This window comes from Anolis carolinensis, chromosome 4 (genome assembly GCF_035594765.1).
Source record: "Anolis carolinensis isolate JA03-04 chromosome 4, rAnoCar3.1.pri, whole genome shotgun sequence".
Classification (NCBI taxonomy): Eukaryota; Metazoa; Chordata; class Lepidosauria; order Squamata; family Dactyloidae; genus Anolis; species Anolis carolinensis.
Window position 1 is genome coordinate 18,507,863 of NC_085844.1, and position 25,847 is coordinate 18,533,709.

The following is a 25,847-nucleotide window of genomic DNA, read 5'->3' on the forward strand; positions in this document are numbered from 1 at the left end:
ATTTATTAATAAAGTGGGATGAGGGAGAGGAAGGGTGCATCTATAGTTTGACATCTCAATGTTATGGAATCTTGGGAGCTGTAGTTTGGGGAGGCACCAGTGAAGTTTAGCAGAGAAGGTTAAGGACTTCCTCATACACTGGGTCCCCCCTGTTTCTAAACATTTAAAAGATATTTCAAAGATGGAGTCCCACGGAGCCCATCAAACAATGCAACCCATCAAACAATGAACTTCCATGGGTTCCATGGACTAAGTTTCGAAAGTGTACAGAAATTGTGGTTTTTGGAGTCAGGGAAAAATCGACTCCAGAGCCCCTCAATTTTGCCTAGAAATTGCTAAAAGTGGGATGGAAATTGACAGATTTCTCTGTTTTAGATCACTTTAGTGAGGTACAGACAGCAAAACAAATAGAGGCACAGACAGCAAAACAAACTCAATAGGGGTGTTAACCTTTCTCTATGCTATCCAACACACACACACACAGCTGGTGACACTTTAAAATGTACCTATTTGACTTCCAAACAAATTTGTAATGCTTTCAATTGTGAGCCACTTGGAGTCTCCATACAGAGAGAAAAAGCAGGATATAAATAAACGTAATAATAGTAATAATGATAATGATGATGATGATGCATTCAACTTAATAAAAACCTACAGAACCTATCTAGTTTGCAACCTGGGGTGGTTTGTATATATGTCTGTATGTATTTGTGTGAATACATATAGATCTGCCTGTATGCATCATACAATAGATGTGTGTGTGTGTCTATAATTGTGTGAATACAAGCCTGCCTATATATATCATATATGTCTATATGTATTTATGTGTGTGTGTGTGTGTGTATGTGTGTGTGTGTATATATATATATATATATATGTCTATGTACCTAGTATATGTGTCTATTTGTCTATATACATTCTGTATGTGTCTATAAAGATACAGTAGAGTCTCACTCATCCAACATAAACAGGCCGGCAGAACGTTGGATAAGTGAATATGTTGGATAATAAGGAGAGATTAAGGAGAAGCCTATTAAACATCAAATTAAGTCATGATTTTACAAATTAAGCACCAAAACATCATGTTATACAACAAATTTGACAGAAAAAGTAGTTCAATAGGCAGTAATGCTACATAGTAATGACTGTATTTACAAATTTAGCACCAAAATATCATGATGTATTGAAAACATTGACTACAAAAATGCGTTGGATAATCCAGAACGTTGGATAAGCGAATGTTGGATAAGTGAGACTCTACTGTATAAGTATATATCTGCATTTGTGTGCCTGTGCGTATATGTGTATATGGATATGTAAAGTAAATGGATATGTAAAGTAAAGGTAAAGTTTTTCCCCCTGACATTTAAGTCCAGTTGTGTCCGACTCTGGTGGTTGATGCTTATCTCCATTTCTAAGGTGAAGAGCCGGTGTTGTCCGTAGACACCTCCAAGGTCTTGTGGCCGGCATGACTGCATGGAGCGCCATACATATTGATCTACTCAGATTTGCATGCTAGGTTGGCATAAACTGGGGCTAACAACGGGAGCTCAACCCGCTCCCCTGATTCAAACCTGAGACCTTTGCGTCCGCAAATTCAGCAGCTCAGCGCTTTAACACGCTGCGCCACCGGGGGCTCCAGATGAATATGTATATGTACGTATATGCATATGTGCATATATATGTGCATGAACAAAAACATGGCCTTGTTGTCCTTGGCGACCTGGGGGCTGCTGCTCCTCACCTGAGGCGCCTTCTCTTCCTCCTTGGTTCCCTTCTAGGCCCCTCCTTCCCGCCCAGCTCAGGAGGAGAAGGTACCGGTCCATGGCGCACAGCGAGGCGGCGAATCCTGCTTTTCCGGGCCCGCCCTTCGAAATTCCCGCGCTGCCGCTGACGACGCCGCGACTAGGCCTCAAGCCCCGCCCTCGCGTACTCTGAGGCGCCTTTCCGCTTCCGGAAGAGGAGGAGCCCATCAAAGCTTTCGTCTTTCATGGCGAGCTACACCAAGGCCGCTCAGGTGAGAGCGCTTTTTATTCCTCCTCGGGGGTTGTTGTCTTTCCGCCACTTAAAACCGCTTTTAATTGTCAATGTGGATGGGGGGTCTCTCAGTTCAAAACGGATTTTATTCATTCACAAGGCCCAAAGTACTGGTTTGTTGTGATGGCCTGTTTTACTGTGTTAAGGAGGAGCCTCCGGTGGCGTAGTGGGTTGATGCCTTGTGACTTGAAGGTTGGGTTGCTGACCTGAAAGGCTGCCAGGTTCAAATCCAACCCGGGGAGAGCGTGGATGAGCTCCATCTCTCAGCTCCAGCTCCATGCAGGGACATGAGAGAAGCCTCCCACAAGGATGGTAAAAACATAAAAAAACCCGGGCGACCCCTGGGTAACATCTTTGCAGACTGCCAATTCTCTCACACCAGAAGCGACTTGCAGTTTCTCAAGTCGCTCCTGACACGAAAAAAAACTGTTAAGGACATCTGCTTCTACATATAACCGTAACTACTACTTTTCTGCTTTCTTTTTGAAGCAATGGGCCACATTTGCTCGGTCCTGGTTCCTTTTAGACGCCAAGATGCAACCACCAGGAAAGATTGCAGCCATCACTGCCATCAGACTTGAAGGGAAACATAAGCCTGTGTTCCATGCTCTGAGTGAGTGGAATAAGTTTTCTGTATCAGGATGGACTTATTTTCATGCTTAGAAATGTATAGGTAGACAACCTGGAGCCCTAGAGCCAGAGGTGACGCTTGGTCTTACAGTAGAGTCTCATTTATCCAACATTCGCTTATCCAATGTCCTGGATTATCCAACACTGTCTGCCTTTTAGTAGTCAATGTTTTTGTAGTCAATGTTTTCAATACATTGTGATATTTTGGTGCTAAACTCGTAACTACAGTAATTACTACGTAACGTTACCATGTATTGAACTACTTTTTCTGTCAAATTTATAGTGTAACATGATGTTTTGGTGCTTAATTTGTAAAATCATAACCTAATTTGATGTTTAATAGGCTTTTCCTTAATCCCTTCTTATTATCCAACATATTCACTTATCCACCGTTCTGCCGGCCTGTTTATGCTGGATAAGTGAGACTACTGTATTTGAAAACCCACTGATAAATGGTCAGATCTTCTTTCCCAGCACACTGATTGTCGGGACTGAAAGCAGGAGAAGGGGTGAGCTTTCTTTCTTTTGGTTCTGGTCTCATGTACTGCAGATACCAATGGTGTCAAGTGTTGGCATCCATATCCCAGCACATAACCCCCAGAGAATTTAAATTAGCACACCTCCCTCAAATTATTGATTTAAATCATATACTTTTTGAAAATGTCCTTCTTCAACAAAGGTATTTCATTAATAAATGAATTAATAAATTTATTTACAACTCTAGAATGAATTGATTTACAACTCTACAAGGTATAGAAGGGACTGATATCTCTTCATTTCCCTTATTCTCAAAAAGTCTGAGTGTACGTCCTTTCCTATGTTGTCTCTCTCCAATGACTAAGGGCTAGAATCAACAGTGTTGGAAGAGACTGCACAGGCCATCTCGTCCAAGCCCATGTCATGCAGGAAAAGCACAATCAAAGCATCCCCAACAGATGGCCATCCAGCTTCTGCTGGAAGGAGCTCCCACCACACTCTGAGGCAGAGAGTTCCACTCTTGAACAGTTCTTGTGGTCAGGAAGTTCTTCCTAATGTTCAGGTGGTATCTCTTTTCCTGTAATTAGAAGGCATTGCTTTGAGTCCTTATTTCCTGGGCAGCAGAAAAAAAAGTCTGCTCCCTCTTCCTTATGACATCATTTCACATATTTATACATGGCCATCATGTCTTCTCTCAGCCTTCTCTTCAGTGCTTGGTTCTGCTCCTCCATCCCACCCATCTGATCAGAATACCTACCTTTGGCCTGTGTCTCTGGATATCAGAGAAACTAAATCTCACAACTTGATTAGTAATTATTTACAGCCATTTTTGTGAGATAACACTCCATTCAGTTCATGAGTTGTATGCTTAAATGAACTTTCAGTGCATGTTTATACTTTAAGAGCACATTTGTTGTTACTATATTTATTGTTGTGTACCTTTAAGCTGTTTGTAACTTATGGCTACAAAGATTTACCATACAGTGATACATAATTAGTAGGCTTGCTCAAATAATTCGATTTCCCCGTTACCCGTTATTAATTCGTTATTTTCGTTTGTTTTGAAGCAATATACGACCTTGAATGTCCACACGTCTGGATATTGCGGTTTCGAATCGCGAGAGGCCGTTTTTCGTTATGTCGTTTTTTTCGTTAGGAAAAAACAGCTTTTGCAAATCACCCAAACTCCCACCATTCAGGCCCTTTCCTTTTGCCCCTCAGCAAAAGGGGCGTCACGGGCTCAGCCAATGGGAGGGGGCGAGGGGGAAGGAGGCCGAGGAGGAGGAGGAAGACGGAGGGGGGAAATGGCCGCCGCCGCCTCGCCTCAGCTCAGGCCTGGTGTCTCTCTGTGAGGCGGGAAGGCGGCGGATGGAGCCGGGAATGGAGAGACCGAGAGAGACAGAGAGGGGCCCGGCGGTGAGGTTTTGATGTCTGTGCGAAGCTAGGCAAGTGGGGTTTATATATCTGTGGAAGGTCCAGGGTGGGAGAAAGAACTCTTGTCTGTGGGAGGCAAGTGTGAATGTTGCAATTGGTCACCTTGATTAGCATTGAATAGCCTTGCAGCTTCAAAGCCTGGCTGCTTCCTACCTGGGGGAATCCTTTGTTGGGAGGTATTAGCTGGCCCTGATTGTTTCCTGTCTGGAATTCCCATTTTCTGGGTGTTGTTCTTTTACTGTCCTGATTTTAGCTTTTCTGTAGCTAAAAATGCATATAAAATTGATTCTATAGGGAGGATAAATGATTGGATTTCAACTTCTACAGCTTGGCTTTCTCTGCCAATAATGGTACCCATCTTGGATATTGTAAGGGATTTTTTATTATTATTATTATTATTATTATTATTATTATTATTATTATTATTAGACCTTGCTCCCAGGAAGGTGCCTTCGCTGTGGCTCCCAACTTATCTATCTATCTACCTTTCCACATATTCTCCACATTGTGTGTATGTGTATGTATATTATATATACATGAGCCCCGATGGCGAAGTGTGTTAAAGCACTGAGCTGCTGAACTTGCAGACCGAAAGGTCCCAGGTTCAAATCCCGGGAGCAGAGTGAGTGCCCGCTGTTAGCTCCAGCTTCTGCCAACCTAGCAGCTTGAAAACATGCCAATGTGAGTAGATCAATAGGTACCGCTCTGGCGGGAAGGTAATGGCACTCCATGTAGTCATGCCGGCCACATGACCTTGGAGGTGTCTATGGACAACACTGGCTCTTGGGCTTAGAAATGGAGATGAGCACCAACCCCCAGAGTCAGACATGACTGAACTTAACGTCAAGGGATACCTTTACCTTTACCTATACACACACACACACAAACACACACACACATATGCAGGGACTATATATATATACACAGTATATATCACACACACACCAATTTAACAAAGTTTCAGCCACAAAAACAAAGTTTCTGAAGTAGAACAATGACTTTCACAGTAAAGACAACCCAATTTAACAGGAAATAAGACTTTCAAACCAGGAACAGATTTCTGCAATTATTAAAAAATGGTTTATTATAAAAGCTATGAAAATTCACCAAAAATCAGAGGATAAGGGAAACGTTCCAAATTTTGGTGAGCTATCAGTGTTAAATGTGTTCTACCACTGTACCAAGTTGGAAGAAGATCACTCAAAAAATGAGGGTGGGAGAGTCCTGTAAAGTCCTCTCCCTCTGTGCTGTTTTTGGGAATTGCGCATGCGCGTCCGCCATTAACGAATTAATTTAGAAAATAACGAATTTTCGTTAATTTCGAAATTTTTTGGGGGCAAAATTCAGAAATACCTTCAAAAACGAAACACTGCCCCCCTCTACTTTTGCAACGAGTTTAGAATCAAATTTTTCGTGGATCGATCAAGCCTAATAATTAGTATGTGTTAAGTAAACCTCAGTGTACTCTGTTGCTTGAGAATTTAAGAACCAGGTTGTGAAGAGATTAGATAAAACAAAAACTTCTCTAACCTGCTTTCATTGTAAGAATCTCAGCTACTTGTAACACAGATTGATGTACTCAATATCCTGGTGTTGCTTATAAATTGAATAGATTTGGCATGTGTTAGCTGTGGCATTGATAGTAACTGAAACAAAATTCAAATTGAGTTGCTGTGAGTTTTTCGGAGTGTATGGGCATGTTCTAGCAGCCTTCTCTCCTGATGTTTTGCCTGCTTCTGTAGCTGGCAAGCAGAGTGTATATATATCTTCTGAAAAAGCCCCTGATCCCAAGGAATGGCTGCTGTGGCTCCCAGCGTTGGCTTTTCAAATTTCAAAATCAAAATTCTCTTTTTCTATCATTTATCATTCATTTCTATCTTCAGGTTCCTTAAAAAACATGAATGGGTAAACAGGAGCCCTCAAGATGTTGTTTAGTTCCCATCAATCTTTATTATTGGTGGTCCTGGCAAGGGCTGATGAGAATTGGAGTCAGATACCATGTGGAGTTGCCTATGCTTGCCTTTTGCAGATCTTTAGTAATAGAAGCGTTGCTTACAAGCCACTGTACTAGTAATGGATTTTTTTTAAAAGGTCAAGTTATTTATGATACATAATTTTCTTTTAGCAGTTTCTAATTATATTGTTCTGTACACTGGATATCTTTTGATTACTGATGCTATTAATTGCCTATTTGAATTTACTAGGTGACCTTGGAGACCATGTTGTCATAATAAACACAAGACATATTGCATTTTCTGGCAACAAATGGGAGCAGAAGGTGTATTCATCACATACAGGGTAAGTGTTTGATAGCAATTGTAATAAACACATTAACAAATGTATATTAGTATTGGGGAATAATTTGAGGACATTGAAAATATGGTTATAATCAAGAAAACAGCATTATCCAAAGAATAACAAACATGTTTACTTCCACTTAAATCTCTCCCCAGGTTTAGTGAATGCTTTTCAAGAGGCAGTTTACCCCCCAGCTTCCCACCATTGCCCAAAATGAGAGGTCTATATATTTAGTATCCATCCCTCCACATAACGGTTTTGCATGACATTATGGGCCAGTTCCACCTGGTACCTTGCTGAAATGGGATTACCAGTCACTCAGTAACCACTGATTTGTGCTTATATTACACTTTCGTATCTGAAATGTAAAATTGTATTGATACTTGAATCCAAACGGGGGTTACTATTCTTATCTCAATACAGTATTATCTAATACTGTTGTTCTCGCCTAAGCATAGAAAGTGGTCAAACTTATGCCAGTAAATCAAAGGACATAATGCTGAATTATGCATTCAGTGTTTAAAATGTAAAATAATATTTCCAAAAAAAAAAGGAAAGCAAGTATTTAGTGTTAACAAAAACATTCAAGTAATTTTAAAAGTCAAAAATTAACAAGAAAAACTATTGAAATACAAGCTATTATAGCCCCAGATTTTTAAAATGTGTATCAGTTCACTTTGGACAGGTTCCCAAGCTTTCATGTTCCTATTTAATAATATTTTAAACATGTTTCTCTTTTAAATATCTAAACATTGATATTTTACTTTGGTATAAAATATGTTTTATATCCTCACATTTACATTAGATGGCATGATTCTTCTTTTTTTTATCCTGTAATACAAGAATGCTTAGTTTGTGTGTTTTTGTCATTTTGTATTAAAGATATCCTGGTGGTTTCCTACAAGTGACAGCAGCTCAGTTGCATAGAAAGGATCCAACAGCAGTAAGTCACCACCCTTCTCTGCTTTCTGTGTATACTGTATGTCTGTAGGTTATCTTGGCTTTTATTGTGAGTCATCCTGCATATATGCTTCATTGACCACCTAGATAGGCATAGACAAACTTCTGGCCCTCCAGGTATTTTGGACTTCAACTTCCAAAAATCCCATGTCTGACCTAGTATAAACAAAGGACCTGACCTAACCATCTCAGCATGTGCTGCCATCTCAAAGGCACATTTAAAAAAAAATTTTTTTTTCATCACTTGCTTTCTACATTGAGCAATTATCAGGTTCTACCTATGACAGCCATTCCATATAATTCTTAATAGCTTGGTAGACCACAACGCGAATATGAGTCAACAATGTGTTGTGGCAGCTTTGAAAGCCAATTTTATTGTAGACTGCATCAGTAGAAAAAGTATAGTGTTTAGAGATAAATGAAAATAATAGTCACATTCTATTGTGCTTTGGTCAGACCTCACCTGAATACCATGTCCAGTTCTGGGCACCACAGTTCAAAACAGATACTGACAGGCTGGAACGTGACCATAGAAGGGTGACCAAAATGGTAAAAGTTCTAGAAGCCAAGCCCTGTGAGGAATGGCTTAGTGTGTTTAGCTTGGAAAAGGGAAGGCTAAGAGGGAAATGATAGTCATATTTGAAATAATATCATATTGAGGAGGGAGCAAGCTTGTTTTCTGCTGTTCTAGAGATTAGAGGACTGGTCTAAGCAATGGGTTCAAACTGCTGGATAAGTGATTTCACCTAAACATTAGAAAAATCTTCCTGACAGTAATAGCTGTTTGACAGTGGACTGTGCTGCCTTGGGGTCTCATGGAGTCTCCGCTAGAGGTTTTTAAATAAAGACTTGATTATCATCTATCGAGAATGCTTTGATTCTGTTTCCTGTATTGCTGGTGTGTCGATTACATAACACTTTTGGTCTATTTCAACTTTATGATTCTTCTGTTCTTCTGAACATTATGAATGGTGACAACCATGCATCTCTATTGCCCTTTCTTCAGTTTTTTTCCCCTTCTTTATTTTTGGAGGGGGCATGTTGTTAACTAAGAATAAGAGATGCTTGCCAGTTATGCCATTAATCAATATCCAGTAAGTTAATCCTGTCACTGTGCGGAAATACCCTCATGTTATCTTTAACCTCTGTCTTCTCTCTGGTTGTCATGTGTCACTTTTTGTCTTCATATTTTCCCCCATTTTTTTCCAGCAATTCAAAATTCTGCATCCATCTTTCCTGCTTATGACTGTAGTAGTCCTTTCAGTTATCTGCATTGATTCTGTGTTCTGCTTTCCCTCAATCTCAGTGTTCTAGTCCTCATTTATAGCTACTAGTCTGTGCACCAGACCAGCCAGTCTTTTTCATCTCCTTCTCCCAGCCCTTTGTGTTCTTTTTGTTCTGTTAAAGCTCAGTAGCAGTCATAGTTTCAGCCTCAGTTCCTTGTACCTCATACTGCTCTGTATGCCCAAACACCATGGTCAAACTGCTTCTCCTTCCTTCCATAATATCTTTAACAAAATACTCTAAGCTTTCGTGGTTATGGTTGACATGTTTCTCCTGTGCCATCTAAACTCAAAGATCTTCAAATATTAACTTGGCTCATTAGCCACTATTACTTGAATTTGCTATCAATCATCATAAACTAAGAACTTAGGAAGGAAGAAAAAGAAATAGCAAGGATTTGTACTTCTTCTGGCTCTGTCACCATTGGATAGGACCCAGGGTTTTTTAGCCTTGCTTTGACATATTCAAGCATGCCCTCTTACCCGCTCTTTGCTGCCTCCTTCCTGACTCAGTAGACTAAAACACAGTCATACCGTAACGTACAGACATGTAAATGTACAATGCATCATTTCCATTTGCACTGAGTAACATTTTGATTTGCAGCGCACTTGTCAAAAAGATTTGATGCTACAAGTCTGATATATACATAAGCTTTCTAAGGAAGGATAAGGGGGCATTATTTAAATTAAGAGTGTCCATAAATCTCCTAAACAAGGATTCGGTTCTGATCATTTCACCATGTTCATTTCTAATACTGTACATTGAAATATCATTTACACAGAGTAACAGTAGTCAAAAAACTGTAACCCACAGGCTTCATGTATTGGTTTAAAATAAAAAAAACAACCTTCTAGTAACAGCAACAACAACAACAGTTTATTTTTAACGCGCCCTCTCTCCCCAAAGGGACTCAATGGTCCTCTGAATCTCATACAACTTTTAATGTGGGAGCTGTCAGAAATTGCCATGTCTGGGAATGTTAGATAGTTAAAATACAATTCTGCCGAAAATAACAAAACAAAGCCAAAAAAAAAAAAAGAAGCCCAGACATCGACACCAGATGTTATTTCCATTTTGTTTTTGGACAATTTTAACTCACTTTGAAGCAATTTATCTTGCCAAAGAAACAAAAAATGGTTCCTATATTCTTGGCAGTTGACCAGCCCTACTATACTGTATATGACATTTCTTTATCAGTAGGTAATTTAGGCCCTATCCTATGGAACGTAAATCTTCATATGTGGACTTGAGCCTGTGAGAACTAGAATTGTTCAGATCCATATTGGCCATATGCAGCAAAGGACTGATGTTACATTATTACATATGGGAGGTAGCAGAGTGACAGATGGGCATGCTGCTCATTGGGGTCACCGTTCATTGGGACAACAGCTAGGAAGTACTGGTTCACATTGGTAGGATCTCATGTGCCACCGTATATTTTTGCTGGTGTTCTGTCACCTATCTTTGCAATTTGCTAATTGTTTCTTCCCACCCCTGCCACGTATCTTAAGTATACATAAAGTTATATAATGTAGAATGTGATTGAGGATTCTCACCATAATTTTTATTAATGTGATATAAACAATAGTATATGACAACCTCAGTGAGATTATTTGATGCTAAACTCGTTGCAAAAATGTATTATTTACAGTATTATAAAAAAATCCAATTTTAATCTTACAGTACCCAATAAAAACTTTAGAAATTCTTGTATTATTTCTATGATTTGTGGAGCTGTATACTCCATGTGGTTAGTTCTGTGATATGCTGCTAAGTATAGCCTCTTGTCTGTTGTGATTTATAGCAGCACCATAATGCTGAATACAGTTCACAGTAACATTTTGCAGATACATCCTGTGCTAACAGGTCAAATTTAAGAGTTCCTTTTTTAAAAGAACACCTAAATTAGACCCACATGACAAATTAGTATTCAGTTTTCTTGGGAAAATTGGCCACTGAACACTGGAGGGCAGCATAACCCAACATGTTAACAGATTTAAGCTGCTAAATATTTTCCCTCTGGGTAATATATTGATGCTGATGGCTAAGAGCTCATAGGATGTTAACTTATTCAGTGTTATGATTCTGCTTTAAACAGCAGGACACATTGAGCATTGTACTAGGGTACTCCCCCCCCCGAACATCTATCCTCTAAACTGCCCCACTCTCATATGTCCCTGTCCACATTGGAGTACCCCTCTGTCCCTCTCACTCCGGGTTTTATCTTTGTGTTCATGCGGCCTGCTCTTGTTTTACTGTTTCTTGATTTCTTGATGTGATGTCTATTATTATCTATTGTATTACTTTTAATTATGTTATAATATGCTGTTTTATATTTTATTATATTGTATTGCTTTGGGCATGCCCCCATGTTAGCCGCCCCGAGTCCCCGCTGGGGAGATGGTGGCGGGGTATAAATAAAGTTTTATTATTATTATTATTATTAGTAGTAGTAGTAGTAGTAGTACTGGGACCAGGATTCAAATCCTCCCTTGGCTTAAGGCAAGTCATATTCTCTCAGCCACAGAGGAAGGCAAAGGCAAATCCCCTGTGAACAGATCGTGCCAAGAAGAGACAATAATAGGCTTGCTTTAGGACTGCCGTAAGACGGAAATGACTTGAAGACACACAGCAACGGTGTAAACATTTTTTAATTCAATGTAATTTTTTTAAAAAAACTTTCCAAATTGTTTGAAATTTATTTTTGTTATAAGTTTTAAAGGTCTTGAATCCAGAAATTGGTATTTGGGATATTTTTTACATTTCCAGTTCTGAAGTTTTAATCCTTTTAGCTCTATCTCCACATCCATCAAACATCCATATTTCCATGTGAATCATTTATGAAATGTGATAGCCTTTCTTGCCATCTATCCAGAGTAGGGTAATCTGACATAACCATTCAAAATGTTTAACATTGACTTCCAGTTGCTCCCATCTTCAACATCAACCTTCTAGTACAACCTTTCAAAATCAAACCAATATCCAGTTTTTATCACTAATTTTTTGTTGGTTGACTTTGCATAATAAAGTAAATGATTGCATTGCAAACAATTTCCCATTGTAGAGGATTATAGGAAAATTACTATTTCAGATTGTTGACTTCTGGAAAACCTGGCTATACCATTATACACCTTAGGAATCAAATGGTTTTGTGGACAAAATCCAGAAAAAGGCAGTTAAAAGGTCTCTCAAACTTAGCATGCAAGTAAATTTAGTTTAGTATAGTTTTTACAAGTGGAAAACTAGCCTAATCCTCCCTCATTTTTCCTCCTGCTCCTTTACTTGTAACTCTATATATTTAAGCATTCTTCCTATACTGTAATCCCAATTATTTGAGAGCTTTGTTTAATTTTTTTAAATTAACCTCTTTCCTGCTCTAAATTGACAGGTAACGTGAAGGCGCGCACACACACAAGAGACAAACACACTGTTACTACTTCCCTATTGCTGATTAAATATTATTTCTCCATACAAAAACCCCTCACTTTCAACATGTTTTTTAGACTTCTCTAATACCTGATAGGACTAAAGCCAAGCTTTTGCTCGTATGTTTCTCCTTTCTCCTCTTATATGTTATTTGATTTTTGAATAGATCTGTGCTTGAACTACCATTTTACTAATGTTTTCTTAAATAATGTCAGGTCCACCAGATTTACCTTGGAAGACTTAGTAAGTTTCTTCACTGACTTTCAAGCTATGGGATATATGGGTATATTTAATATACCCTATTTCTTTAAGGAAAATGGGGTATATTAAATATATAGTGCCCCCAGTGGCACAGTGTGTTAAAGCGCTGAACTGCTGAACTTGCAGACCAAAAGGTCGCAGGTTTGAATCCAGGGAGCGAAGTGAGCCCCCGCTGTTAGCTCCAGCTCCTGCCAACCTAGCAGTTCGAAAACATGCAAATGTGAATGGATCAATAAGTACTGCTCCGGCGGGAAGGTAACGGCGCTTCATGCAGTCATGCCGGCCACATGACCTTGGATGTGTCTACAGACAACGCCGGCTCTTCGGCTTAGAAATGGAGATTAGCACCAACCCCCAGAGTCGGACACAACTGGACTTAACGTCAGGGGAAACCTTTATCTTTACCTTTATATTTCTTTAAGACAAACTTTTCGCATTTGAACGTTTATAAACATGGGGTGTGCCTTAGAATCACAGGTGCATATTTCTGTTGGTGGTATTGACATTAGTGTGCATCTTACAGTTGATTGTGTCTGAGTCTAGGAAATATGGCATTAGTATTTTAAAACTAATATGTATTTCCTTTTTCTTCATTGCTGTCTGGCAGCTTTTACTACTTCCTTCCTAGTGAGCTTGTCCAACTGTTTCCAGGACTGATTAATGTTAGCATATTGCATTTTGGCTTTTGAGTTTGCACATTTCTGCACTTTTTAATAGGGGGGGAGGGGATAGGCAATTGGCAGCCTGAATACTCAGTGTGCTGTCCAGGATTTTCTCATCTGAACTTCCCCTAGCTGAATTTCCCCATCTTCTCCGTGCTCCTCAGCTGTTAATTCCTATATACAAGCCAAGAATCGAACAAATATAAGTGAGAGATTGAGGTCGCTTTTTGTTACCAAAATTTGTAATTTTAAATGTTGAGAATCCTAATCTCATCTCAGGAGTTTGGAGCACTTTTTCAATACTCTAAATATGTGGACTTGATTGCTAAAAAGGTAGGGATGTATTCAGGCAGCCTCCCACACAATGCTTGTGGATTTGGGAACAACTCCTCCCTTTCTTTTGCCTGGTTTCACAGTCCAAGAAACATTATTGGATCAGTTAGGGATGTAGTAGTGGTATTTTCCTGTTGTTTGGTTCCTTTGCATTGAAAGGAAATGTGTGGCTGCTCTGTGCCTTTTATACAGAAAGTATTAAATATTTCCTGATAAAGTGTGGATTGGGACCATATGGCCCACTAGATGAAGCATTAATGATTCTGGTTTTTTTTTTCATAATTGTGGGTACTATTGGGAATTGGAGTTCTGACCTCTTTTCTCAGTAAATCTCAAAAACCCTTTATCTACTGTTTCTAAGTACCTCTAGAAATGTCTATATTTGTTTTTCTCTTTTCCTCTTGTACTCTCTCTCTCTCTTGTTTTTTTCTTGGCTTCAGCACTTACGAGTTTGTATTACTAAGAGAGCTGAAATGATCTCGCAGTGTGCTATTTCCAGAGTGCCCAATAATTTCGTCAAACATTGAAGTTTTCATTAATTTTAGAGGTTGTAAAGTGCCATAGATACACCCTGAGCTGTTTTGCTACAAGTTTTAGTGGAGTTAGAACTATTCCCAATCTGTGCAATTTTCCCAACCAATTTTCCCAATAAAACAAGCTGGTTCTTCTTCTGCTAAAATCAGCATAGAGTATATCACATTGCTCCTCTCTGCCTCTTTCTATAATTCATTTGTCTTCTGTCGTTTTGGTATGTTGTTTCAATCAGGAAAAGCATTATCTGCAGTTCTTTGTTAAAGTATATACAAGCATAACCCATCCATATTTGAAGAATGGTACATGACAGCTTGAGATTTGGAAGTGAAAATGTGACTTTTACATTTCTCTCATATTTTTCTTCTCCATTGGCTTTGTAAACTGTCAGTTATAAACTGACAGGCACTGTCATTGTGTGTGGTTTACATCTGAGATTTAACACAAACAAAAAAGCATCTGTAAACAAATATAGTAGCTTTCTGTTTTAAAAACAAATTAAACTTCTAACAGTAAAAAATGTGTTGGCAAAATGAAAATTCCTGCAAGACAATGCAACAGTTCTTTTAATTAAGTTGGAACATTCATAATTAAATCTAAAGATAGATTGATATATGAAAATAAGTGTTAAAACAAAATTAATTTCAGTGTGTTATTCTTTCTTTCCAGTGCTGTAACATTCATTAGCGATACTAGAGAACTGAACTGTGTAAATAGTGGAAGGGCCAATTAACTCAGATTTCTATGGTTATGGTCCTGATTACCATATTTTTACCTGGGAATAGGACACTTTGGGAACAGAAGGATTCAGCTTCAAGTTAATATGTATAGGATTGTATTATGAATGGAAAGTGTTAATCAAACACAGCTCTAAACTGTTATTCCCAGGATGAAAATGTACCTGAGCTATGACTTTTCATTATATGGACTCGGGCCCCAGTAGCTGATTTCCCTCAATGGTAGGGGGAAAACGCAACCTTCAGGATTCCATAGCAGCACATCATTAAATGCTGATTCCTGAGAGCAACAGGGCAGAACTATGGCTTTCACGTGCCATTTTTAACTTCACAGAGGCATTTGCATGGCCACTCTAGAAAAAGAGTCAGGTTATTGAAAAGAGAGCCCAGAAGCCATTTGGTTCCAAATTCTTGCCATGTTTTCACACAAACAATTCCTGGTTTGTTCCAGATTTGTTTGCTTCATTCAAATGATCCCCAGCGTTTTCAGAAAGGGCTGATAAAAGAACCAGGTGTAACACAGTGGCTCTGGAGAAAGATGTAGAACTGAGAACATGGTTCAAAGCACATGTACAGCCCAGAAATGTATTTTCTCTGGATGTCAAAAACCTTTGATGATCTACTGTAGTTCAGATCAGATATGTATTTATATATTGATTTTTCAGATTGTGAAACTGGCTATTTATGGAATGCTTCCCAAAACCTTACTAAGAAGAACCATGATGCAACGGCTACACCTCTTTGCTGATGATGTAAGTTAGTAGCTGAAATTGTATTGTTTCTTGTCAACTAATCTCAAATTTCTCTATATATATCTCATGCTATTTCTTTATGTATGTTTATGGTTCTGCTGAAATAGGCCTTTCCCATATTTGGGCCCTCCAGATGAGTTGGGCTACAAGTCCTATCATCCCCACATAGTGTGGACATTGTCAGAGAAGGCTACTCAAGCCTGAGTTTTAGTTTTGTTCATTAAGATATCACTGGACTTTTATTAAAATCCCCTTTGCTACGAAAGACAGATGTGATCAGAGAGTTGTGGAAATTAATTTTTTATTTCACTCTCCAAATTTAGATATTTTGATCAATGATAGCCAAAGCACCTACTTAGCTGTCTGCAAAATGTAAAAACTGTCTGAGTGGAGTATGCTTCATGGTAACATACATAGGTCTTAACCCAGTTATATGTTTGGGCTAAACATATTAAATTAATGACGGATGGACTGAGTCCATTGACAGGTCTTTAAATCAAAATGTAAGAAAAAGTGAGATGCCACAGATCAAGCATGGTCAGGGAAGGTTTAACTAAGGTAATAACTGCCAACTGGAGAAATCAGCAGCACCAAAGAAAAGGACAGCAACATGGCCCTTAGCAACATTTATTGCTGGTATATCGCAACAACCGTAGGAATGGAGGCCACTGCTTGCTTCATTTACTTTTCCTCCTCCTCCTCCTCCTCCTCCTCCTATTCCTCAGGTTTTGACATGAGATAGGAGCAGCCTGAGCCCAGCTCATAGAAGGGCTATCATCACTGCTATCACGCCAGACACACACAAACCCTTGGCAGAGTGCTAGTAGCATGGCTGCTCCTTCTGCATGGAAAAAGCACTCAACAGAGGGGAGCTAGAGTACTTACAGCAATAGCACTGCTGGCAGCAAGTCCCAAGATACTCCCATCTTACCTTGCACCAACAAGAAGAAGAGAAGGAGGAGGCAGCTGCCATCCTCACAACAACGGTTGCAGCAACTTGACCCATTTCAACCTGTTCTTGTTAGGATACTCCAGGGACTGTGAGAATGCAGGCAGCTGTGTTTTTCTCCTCCTCTGCAAGGATACAAATGTTCCCTCTTTTTTAAAAAAACATATGTAAATTTATGTTTTATGAAAACATGCCCCTCTTAACTTTTTTTTAATAACTTCAGCATTTCTGGAATTGTTTCTTTACTACTCTTAGCAAATCTGTTGGAGCATGTGGTGCACATGAAAGCTAGAATGAAGACTCATGGAGTCTGTGATTGCCTCCTCAGGAAATCCCTGAAGAAATACGTAAGAATCTCGTAGAGGAGCTTAAACAACCTCGCAAGGTGCCCAAGAGGCTAGATGAATATACCCAGGAGGAAATAGATGCTTTCCCAAGGCTTTGGACTCCGTAAGTGTCTAAAATCTTTAAGCCTGAGTATTTATAACTACATGTGTGATGTTCAAAAGGATCTTTGGGACTGAGAGAAAGAAGTTGGTTGCACAGAGTTAAATCTACTTCATTGGATGCATGGAATGAAGATGTATGTACTCCATGCATATAATGTGAGAGCCTTATCCTACATGTGTGATACCTTTGCTTCTATGTTCATCTTGAAGTTGCTAAGAATGTTCTAAGAATGCTGGTGTTGCAATTTTTTCTTTGGAAGCACATGAGGTATATAGGCATGTTCCTTCTTGCATTGTTCTTTGTTCATTTGTTCATGTTTTTGAATGAAGTGTGAAATTCCAATAATAGGAAAATCTTTGAAGAGAGGACTTACCTAGTGTCTGTCCTCAGAATACCTTTATAAACCTAACTGTATCCTTGTAAAATATAATATCCTGCTTTCATATGAGAAATAGTTGTTTTAAAAATCTGTGATACCAAGAAGTCACTAGGGTAACAAAACAAAGGTTGCCCTTTGAAATGCTATTTATAGTGTATCTATTTGTAACTTATTACAGGGTGCAAAGTAATTGCATCTGGAAATTATTGAGTACAAAGGAGGCTCTCATTTGTTCCAGTAGTCTGTATCAGACAAAAAGAGACATTACAAGAAAGTCTGAAGAGGAATCCTCTGTTCTGTGCCCACTCAGTTAATTTAAACCCATTCCTTTTGCAAGCAGAACTTTCCAGTCTGCTAACCTTGAACCAATGAAACATTCCATGACAGTCCAGGTGTCTAAACCATTTGTCTTGACACTCAAGTATTTTGTGCTTCATATTATTAGCTGATGTGACTTACTGGCTAAGACTGTGGATCAAAATATTTCCAAATCTTTCTACAACTACTGGGCCTTAAGCAAGGTTTTCTTCTCTTGGGCTAACCTCCCGTCAACAGTTTTTAAAATAAGAATATGTAGCTATTTTCTAAGGATTGTGACAACACACATAAAATATTTTGAACAGTAAAAATAATCTGTCTATGTCTGTTCAGAAGTCTGGGATTGTCAATAAACAATGCCAAACATATGTAGATTTGTGTAATGTTGCATAAGTTAATTTATCCATATTTCAGGATCCAAATATTTTATTAAAGATGGTGATGACTGAGGCAGTGAATTAAAGAATCCACCATTATTAATTTAAAACTGTTTGTTTCTTGCTACCCACTGTTTGATTGCTTTTTTCTTCTCTTTCCTTCTTGTCTGAATAAATACTTTTTTCTTGAAAATTGCCCTAGAAGGATGGAAATCAACTGGGGGACTGGATTGGTCCAGAACATAGTAGTTACTTAGATATGTGCTAGGAGCCCTACTGGGATCTGCTTTGATATTAAAGAAAAGTGCACACTGTCCTCCTTTTCAGAATGAAATTTGTCTAGCTGTTAAGAACAACTACCTTGAGATTCTTTGAGAACATTTCTGCTTGCGAAATATTAAATAATCTGTTCTAATTCAAAAGAGGAGAAAGTGAAAGGTCTGAAAGTTTTTCTTTCTTCTGATGAGAAAGGGGGAGATCACTTGACCCCCAATTGTAAAATAACAGTGAACCAATTGCGCATAAAGTAACCCAACATTGAGAAGCAACAGGAATCGGTGGAGAAGGAAAAGAGGGAGCAGTTGGTAACACTAGTTCTCAGCCTAGTTTAGAATGTGTCTTAAAATGCCCGCAAAATTGATGCTAATACTTGCTAAAATGAAAGCCAGTGGGGATTTTCACAAAATCCTACTAATCTTAAACTTTTGCAGTTTTATCCTGTGATGTTGGAGTCTGTTATCACCACAACTAAGGGGGTTAGATGGAGCCAGCTGTTTAACACAGAGAAATGCCATGTGGTGTGAAGCATGAAAATGGTACTTAATGGTACAGCTTATAATTAGTCAAATGTGCATGAAAACTGCCTGTCTTCAGTTGTGAATATTAGGCGCCGCTTCAAGTGGAAAATTACAGACCCCTTCACTCCAGCTGCCTGAGAAAGGGCAAGAATGAAAATGACTTGCCTCAGGGGTAGTCATATCTTTCTAAATACTTCCTTAGGAGTATCCTACATATCAGACCTGTTTTATTCATTCAGAAAAAGTATGATTAAGTACTACTTCACAGACTTTCTAGAGCCAGTGTTTTTTTTATCATATTCTTGGTGCTTTTTATTGTTAGAATGGCAATACGCCTTTCTAAGTAAGTACAGGTGGTAGCTGTGTTATGGAATATCATGTCTGTGAATCAAGCTGTTGTGGTTTAGATTTCACCTCAGTTGTGAATTGCCTGGGTGATACTAGACAAACTGCCATTCTCTCCTCTTGAACCTGATATTTGCAGTATACAGGATAATATTTGCCTACATTTTTACTAAGCTTATTGTTGAGAAAATGCTTGTGAAATACATCAAAACAATTGATAAAATAGTGTTTTCTTAAAGTAATCCCCAAAGGGAATTCAGAAATTAAGCACTGTATCAAAAGACTGCTAGAACACACACACACACACACAAAAGAAATGAGCAAAAATACATCTGGGAAGGAAAACAAAGCTAATTATTTCATGACCTTGACCCAATAGCGAGGACCCTTCCATATGATCCAGCTAACCAGACTTTAGGACCTGGACTGACAAAGCTTTTTTTTTCTATTGTGTCATTGATCAGCACCATATTTATGCCTGGAATTCTTGCTTGCTTGCTTGCTTTAAATTCACCATGAACCAACTCTTCCCCCTACAATCCCTCCCCCCAGATATTTCCAAGTTTTTAAAATAATTTACAAAAACGTTTTCAACAAAGGAGGAATCCTCCCATTTTGGCCAGAAATACAATTTGATCAGGGGTATGGTTGGGAGGAGCAAAGAGATGCCAAAACAAAAACAAGACTGCCCATTCCGAACATCTGTTCACACTAAAACCAGTGGAAATGTCTCCCTATCCCATGCTTTCTGGTCTCTTTTTCATCATAAATGCAGATATCCCCCAGACAGCAAAATTAAAAGCAATTTGACTTCACAGTGCTATCACCAGCAGGGAGTAAATTAATTTGAGTTTAATCAGGACCTAATACATTTTCTGTCAAATCTGCTAAAGCTGGATCCAAATTGGTTTGTCCTTTATTTTTAAGCCTTGTTTATTCCTGAATGACAGGGGTCAAACTGGATGGCTCTTGCGGTCTCTTCCAACTCTATGATTCTATGAAATATTCTGTGAATAACCTTCCCAATGACATTGCATTAAGTACAGGTGTCAGTAAGAACTTTGAATTCCCTGCCTAACTTTTTAACGGGAGGTTTTACAATGGAGAAAATTAAAGAAATGTTCATAAATGCAGAAGCCAATCAAGACCTAGAAAATAACAAAATAAACTATATTTGAATGGAATTGATTTTCCCCTCAAGTAGCATTAAACAAATAATCAGGTTCTCTAAAAGAGAGGCTTGCTTTCTCTTTAAGCTCCAAACTTTGCCCGGTGGCTTGGTGCCAAACTGACAGAAATAGTGTTCTAATATGAAGACGTTTTTCTAAACCTCAGAGGTCAGCAAATCCACATTTAATCCCTTCAGCTGTTTAAACTTAATCCAATTTCTTGAAATGCCCCCCTTAATATCACACTGTTCTTTAAAACCCTTTTCCCCACTTTAAATTATAGCTGTAATAATGCTTAGCGCTGTATAGAAATAGCAAACTTCTTCTACATAGTGCTATGATTAAATTAATCTAGAAGGATTTGAAGGAAACAAATTCATGTAGGTTAAACAATTCACCAGAGGGTGGGACATGTTTATGTTGTAATATAGTGACTTTCTCCCAATATGTTTTTAGAACTTCGTTGTACTTAGATAGAGGATCTGAGAGTCATGTGTTCCACATGAAAAGGTCACTGCTGGCCCATAACTGTATAACATTGCTGTTTTGGCCATTATCTACTGGTTGGCTGGCTGGTTCTCATATCTTGGTTGAAGAGCAACCAAGGACAGCAACTGGTTGCATAAAAAGGCTATTTTCATGGTTGTACTGTATGGGAAATACCACAATTGTGGAAATAAGGATCTTTCAGGTAGAAGAGCATAGGAGGTTGTGAGATATTAAACGGCCATTTGTGGAATAAATACCAGCAAAGAAGGAACAATGAGACAGAAGATATGTTCTGATATAAATGAGAAACCCATATTTATTTTTAAATTGGACATATTTTTTAAAAAAGTAAGAGTATTATCTGAAAGAATACTTGGGTTACAGAGAAATGCTATTTTGTCTGAAGAGCCATAGTGGGTGAACTAGGTAGATTTCAGCAGATGGGTCCAGTCTAATATAGTAGATTTATACTTTGATGAAAAATGTTTTATAAATCTCAGTAGTTTCAGTATAATGCATAACTGGTAATATTGCTAGATATAGAAATGTAGATAGATAGCAACTCAACACTGAGTTTTTGTCTTTCATAACAAACTTTTCGTTGTTCTCATTCTTTTTGTCTACCCATAAATTTGAAGGAATGATTTGTAAAATATGAAGTCTAATACAATAAAAGGATTTTTCATTTATCCTGCTTGGTAATTATATGCCAAGAAGTGAAACAGAACGTTAGATAACTCACTGAAAACATTTTTATTAAGTAAGCCTATGAGATAAGCAGTAGCATTTTATTGCTGTCATCAGCTAATAATAACTCAGATCTTCTATTTGTATGAGGGTTTTTATAGACAGATTTTAAGTGCTCAACTCTTAACTGAAAAAACGAATAGGCCAAACCAAAGTGATGGGCTGGCTGATTTCTGGATCATGAAGAAAATTATATTTTGTTTTTCTTGACATTCAGATCGGTCAGAAATAATGCAGCCTAATAGGATCATCTGCAAGATAACAGGTTTTCCCTTCCTGGCTTCAGTTGTAGATAGGATTAATTAATACACTGGCAGCACTGGGAGCTGTGGTTAAAGTTCATCAGTTTTCCTTCCAAACAACTATTGGAAATTGCTTCAGGACTATAGGGATTAGGACTGCGGGACATAAACATACAATCTTGTGCAGGGGTTCCCAAACTTAGACCCACAGACCGAATGCGGCCCTCCGATGTAATTTACCCACCCCACCCTAATCTTTAGACTTAGGGTTGGTCTAAGTCGGAAACAACTTGAAGGCACACAACAACAACAATCCTAATTAACTTGATTATCTCGTCAGCCAAAAGTAGGCCCATACTTACCACTGAAACACTGGTAAGTTTATGTTGGTTTAAATTGTTCTTTATTTTAAATATTGTATTGTTCTTTCATTTTTTGCATTACAAGTAAGATATGTGCAGTGTGCATAGGAATTCATTCATGATTTTTTTCAGACTATAGTTCCCCCCCCCCCCCCCAAAAAAAAATCTGAGTAATCATGAACCGGCCCCGGCTTAAAAAGTTTGAGGGCTTCTGATCTCTCAACCTTAGTTGAGAGATAGTCTGTTCCATTTCCACCTAACATACAACACTGAGATCTAAACAATTGTGTTTATATTATATGCACATGTTTGGAGCGTCATTTCTACCATTCCAGTCTAAAATTCATATTCTCCAAAAATATCTTGGGTATTGATTACCTGTAAAACCTATCTAGACCAGGGGTTCTCAAACCTTTTCAGCTGTGGAGCCCTTTTTGAAGCAAAAGTTTCTCATGAAGCCCCAAGAAATGTTTTATATTATATTATATGAGCCATCGAGGGCCTCCACCATCTTGCTCCCTGGGGGAGCAGGGAGGGTATATAAAGATAGGTTGAAACTCTATGGAGAGGGAGATGGTGGATGGTGGTGGGGGTAGAGAAGGGACCTATGTTAATTGCTGTAACATGTTTCATACATATGTTTATGTTTGATGTTTTATAGTTTTAATTGTTTTAATCTACAGTTGCATGTTTTTTATTTAAATGTGTGGTGTGTGTGTGTATATATGTATGTGTGTGTGTGTGTATATGTGTATGTATGTGTGTGTGTGTGTGTGTGTGTGTGTGTATGTATGTATGTATGTATATGTATATGTGTGTGTGTGTGTGTATATATATATATATATATATATATATATATATATATATATATGGCATTGAATTTTGCCATTTATTATGTTGTAAACCGCTTTGAGTCCCCCCAGGGGTGAGATAAGCAGTATAGAAATGCAGTTAATAATAATAACAATAACAGCAACACTTGGGAAGTGTTCGACTTGTGATTTTGTGAAACAAAATCCAGCATATCTATCTTGTTTGCTGTGTCATACAATAATAATAACAATAATAATAATAATATATTATATTATATATATCAGGCATGGGCTGGGCCAGTGGCAGATGGATGGAGAGTGTTTATGTGAACTAATTCACACATTGCAAAAAAAAAAGGGAGGGGGGAGAGAGAACAATACCATATTTTAAATGAAGAACAATTTTAACTAACATAAACTTAAGAGTATTTCAGTGGAAGACCCCTGTGGCCATCCAGTCCAACCCCCTTCTGCCATGCAGGAAAAACACAGTGAAATCACCACCAACAGATGGCCAATCAGCCCTTGTAGTAGTAGTAGTAGTAGTAGTAATAATAATAATAATAATAATAACAATAATAACAACAATAGACACCCCAGAGGCCATCCAGTAAAACCCCCTTCTGCCATGCAGGAAAAACACAATCAAGATACCCTCTGAGCAGTGGAGGGAATGGGGTTTTGGAAGCAAAGATAGTGGAGGGGGGATCTGGGTAGCGATAAAGAGAGTCTGGGCAGTGAGGGAGGTGGGAGAAAGAGTCCAGGCGGCAAGGTAAAGAGTCTGGGCAGTGAGGGATTTCTCAGGAGGAGGAAAGAGGAGGAGGCAGGAAGTAGCATGGCACAGCGGAGCCCTTGACTATCACCCACAGAACCCCAGGGACTCCGCGGTGCACAGTTTGAGAACCTCTGATCTAGACCATTCAGTATAAGGGAGAAAGTTAGCACTTAAGTTCCATATTAGGTTGTAAGTGGATCAGAAGACTACAAGAAACTTACAATTTTTAGGACCACACACCACATTATAAAAGATTTGAATAATTTATTTCAAAGTTTTTTTCCCCTGTATACTTGTTGGACAGGACTTTTTCCATTTCTTCTGTAGTTTGTTCTGGCTCTCCATGAAATCCGGACCCTTGTGCCAGTATGTAGTCTAAATGCTAGAACATGGGCTGCATTGGCCCTTCATCATTGTCTCAGTTGTCAAGGATAATATTGTTTTCATTTGTTGCTGATGTATGCTTTCAAGTTGTTTCTAATTCATGGATACCCTATCATGGGGGTTTCTTGGCAATATTTGTCCAGAGAGGGGCTGCCTTTGCCTTCTCCTGAGGCTGAGAAAATGTGCCTTGCCCAGGGTCATTCAGTGGGTTTCCATGGGTGGCCACGTATTTGAACCCTGTTTTCCAAAACGCAGACCAATGTTCATGCTGACAGTCATCATTTTCATAGCCATTGTTTTTGTTAGTTGCAATGGAGATCTTACCCAGGGAACAGAACAGGTTATTCTCAGACCACATTTCCATTTACTATTTTTAAATATTTAAACACAATAAATATTTGATATTTATTGTGAGACAGCTCAAGTTGTATTTTGGCAGGTGGGTAGGGCATAAATTTAAATTTGCAAATACTAAATCATTAACCTGCCCATTAAAGAAAAATCCCAGAGTAGTTCTTTGGTATTTTTTCCTCTGCTGTTTCTGATCCAACACTCACAGAGGAAGTTTCAGAATAATGCTACCAGGCACCTTTACAATCAAAACACACATTATATTTGCTAGTACATATTACAGTTTTGTAAGTGAGTAATAATAAAATAGAGTGAGAGGCCAATCAGTCACCAAATACTGAACAGTCAGAAATGCACAGCTGCAAAATGTACAGATCAGCAGGATGGGATTATAAGGGAGGGGGGTTAGCCCCTCACACTGAACTCTAATCCTCAAAGACCACAGAGAAACACTGCTGGGTGCCAGCAACATTGATATATTGCTGAAAAGCATCAGGAGTAATTGAATGTATTTCTGTAAGAAAGCCTTCATAAGGGATGGATGTAGAAGGAGCCTTCTGTCTGAACTCTTCCAAGAGATTCTGATGCTGCCTGTGTTGATTCCATGTCTGGAAAAAATTCTCACTGATTGACGCAAACTGGAGTTCAAACTCATTAGTGCCTTTTTCAACTTTGTGTTTGCCCCATTACACATACCTTTATGTCAGATTATTGGTATATACTGCTAACAGTATGTTAGCTGTAAGGCACTGACCTCATACAGTGCTGATAGAAGCTTAAAGCTTGTCAGAAAAGTCAGCCTCAGCTACAGCAAGGAGGGGATGAAGGCCTGCCACTCACAATATAGATGGACTTTACTTTTCCACTGATGAGAATGGAGTATGCCCTGCAGGCAAAGGGGGAAATGTCGTTTCAAAATGTTGAGTGTTGTTATACCATGTTGCAGGAGGTCCAAGATTGGAATAGGTAACACTAAAGTGAAGTGGGACGGAACACATGTAATTCTAATAGTTTGGACATTTTTCCATCAAATTTAAGAACTGCAGAGTTTACAAAATGTCTCTCTCAGTTCCCTGCAG

The 25,847-nt window shown here is 38.6% G+C and overlaps 2 protein-coding genes across 6 annotated transcripts in view; one reads left to right on the forward strand and one right to left on the reverse strand.

The window, feature by feature from the left end:
* Positions 1-1,973, reverse strand: part of mtbp (MDM2 binding protein) — a 36,819-nt gene extending 34,846 nt beyond the window's left edge. For all 5 annotated transcript variants that reach the window (XM_062980058.1, XM_062980057.1, XM_062980059.1 and 2 more), the window contains exon 1: positions 1,745-1,973. In XM_062980058.1, the coding sequence (XP_062836128.1) occupies positions 1,745-1,973 (229 nt within the window). The remainder of the gene's footprint in view (positions 1-1,744) is intronic.
* The window catches only part of mrpl13 (mitochondrial ribosomal protein L13), a 28,839-nt gene continuing 4,883 nt past the window's right edge, over positions 1,892-25,847 (forward strand). Inside the window, exons 1-6 of the mRNA XM_003224824.4 lie at positions 1,892-2,017; positions 2,527-2,650; positions 6,783-6,876; positions 7,759-7,819; positions 15,736-15,822; positions 17,100-17,221. Coding sequence (XP_003224872.1) covers positions 1,991-2,017; positions 2,527-2,650; positions 6,783-6,876; positions 7,759-7,819; positions 15,736-15,822; positions 17,100-17,221 — 515 coding nt within the window. The 5' untranslated portion in view covers positions 1,892-1,990. The remainder of the gene's footprint in view (positions 2,018-2,526; positions 2,651-6,782; positions 6,877-7,758; positions 7,820-15,735; positions 15,823-17,099; positions 17,222-25,847) is intronic.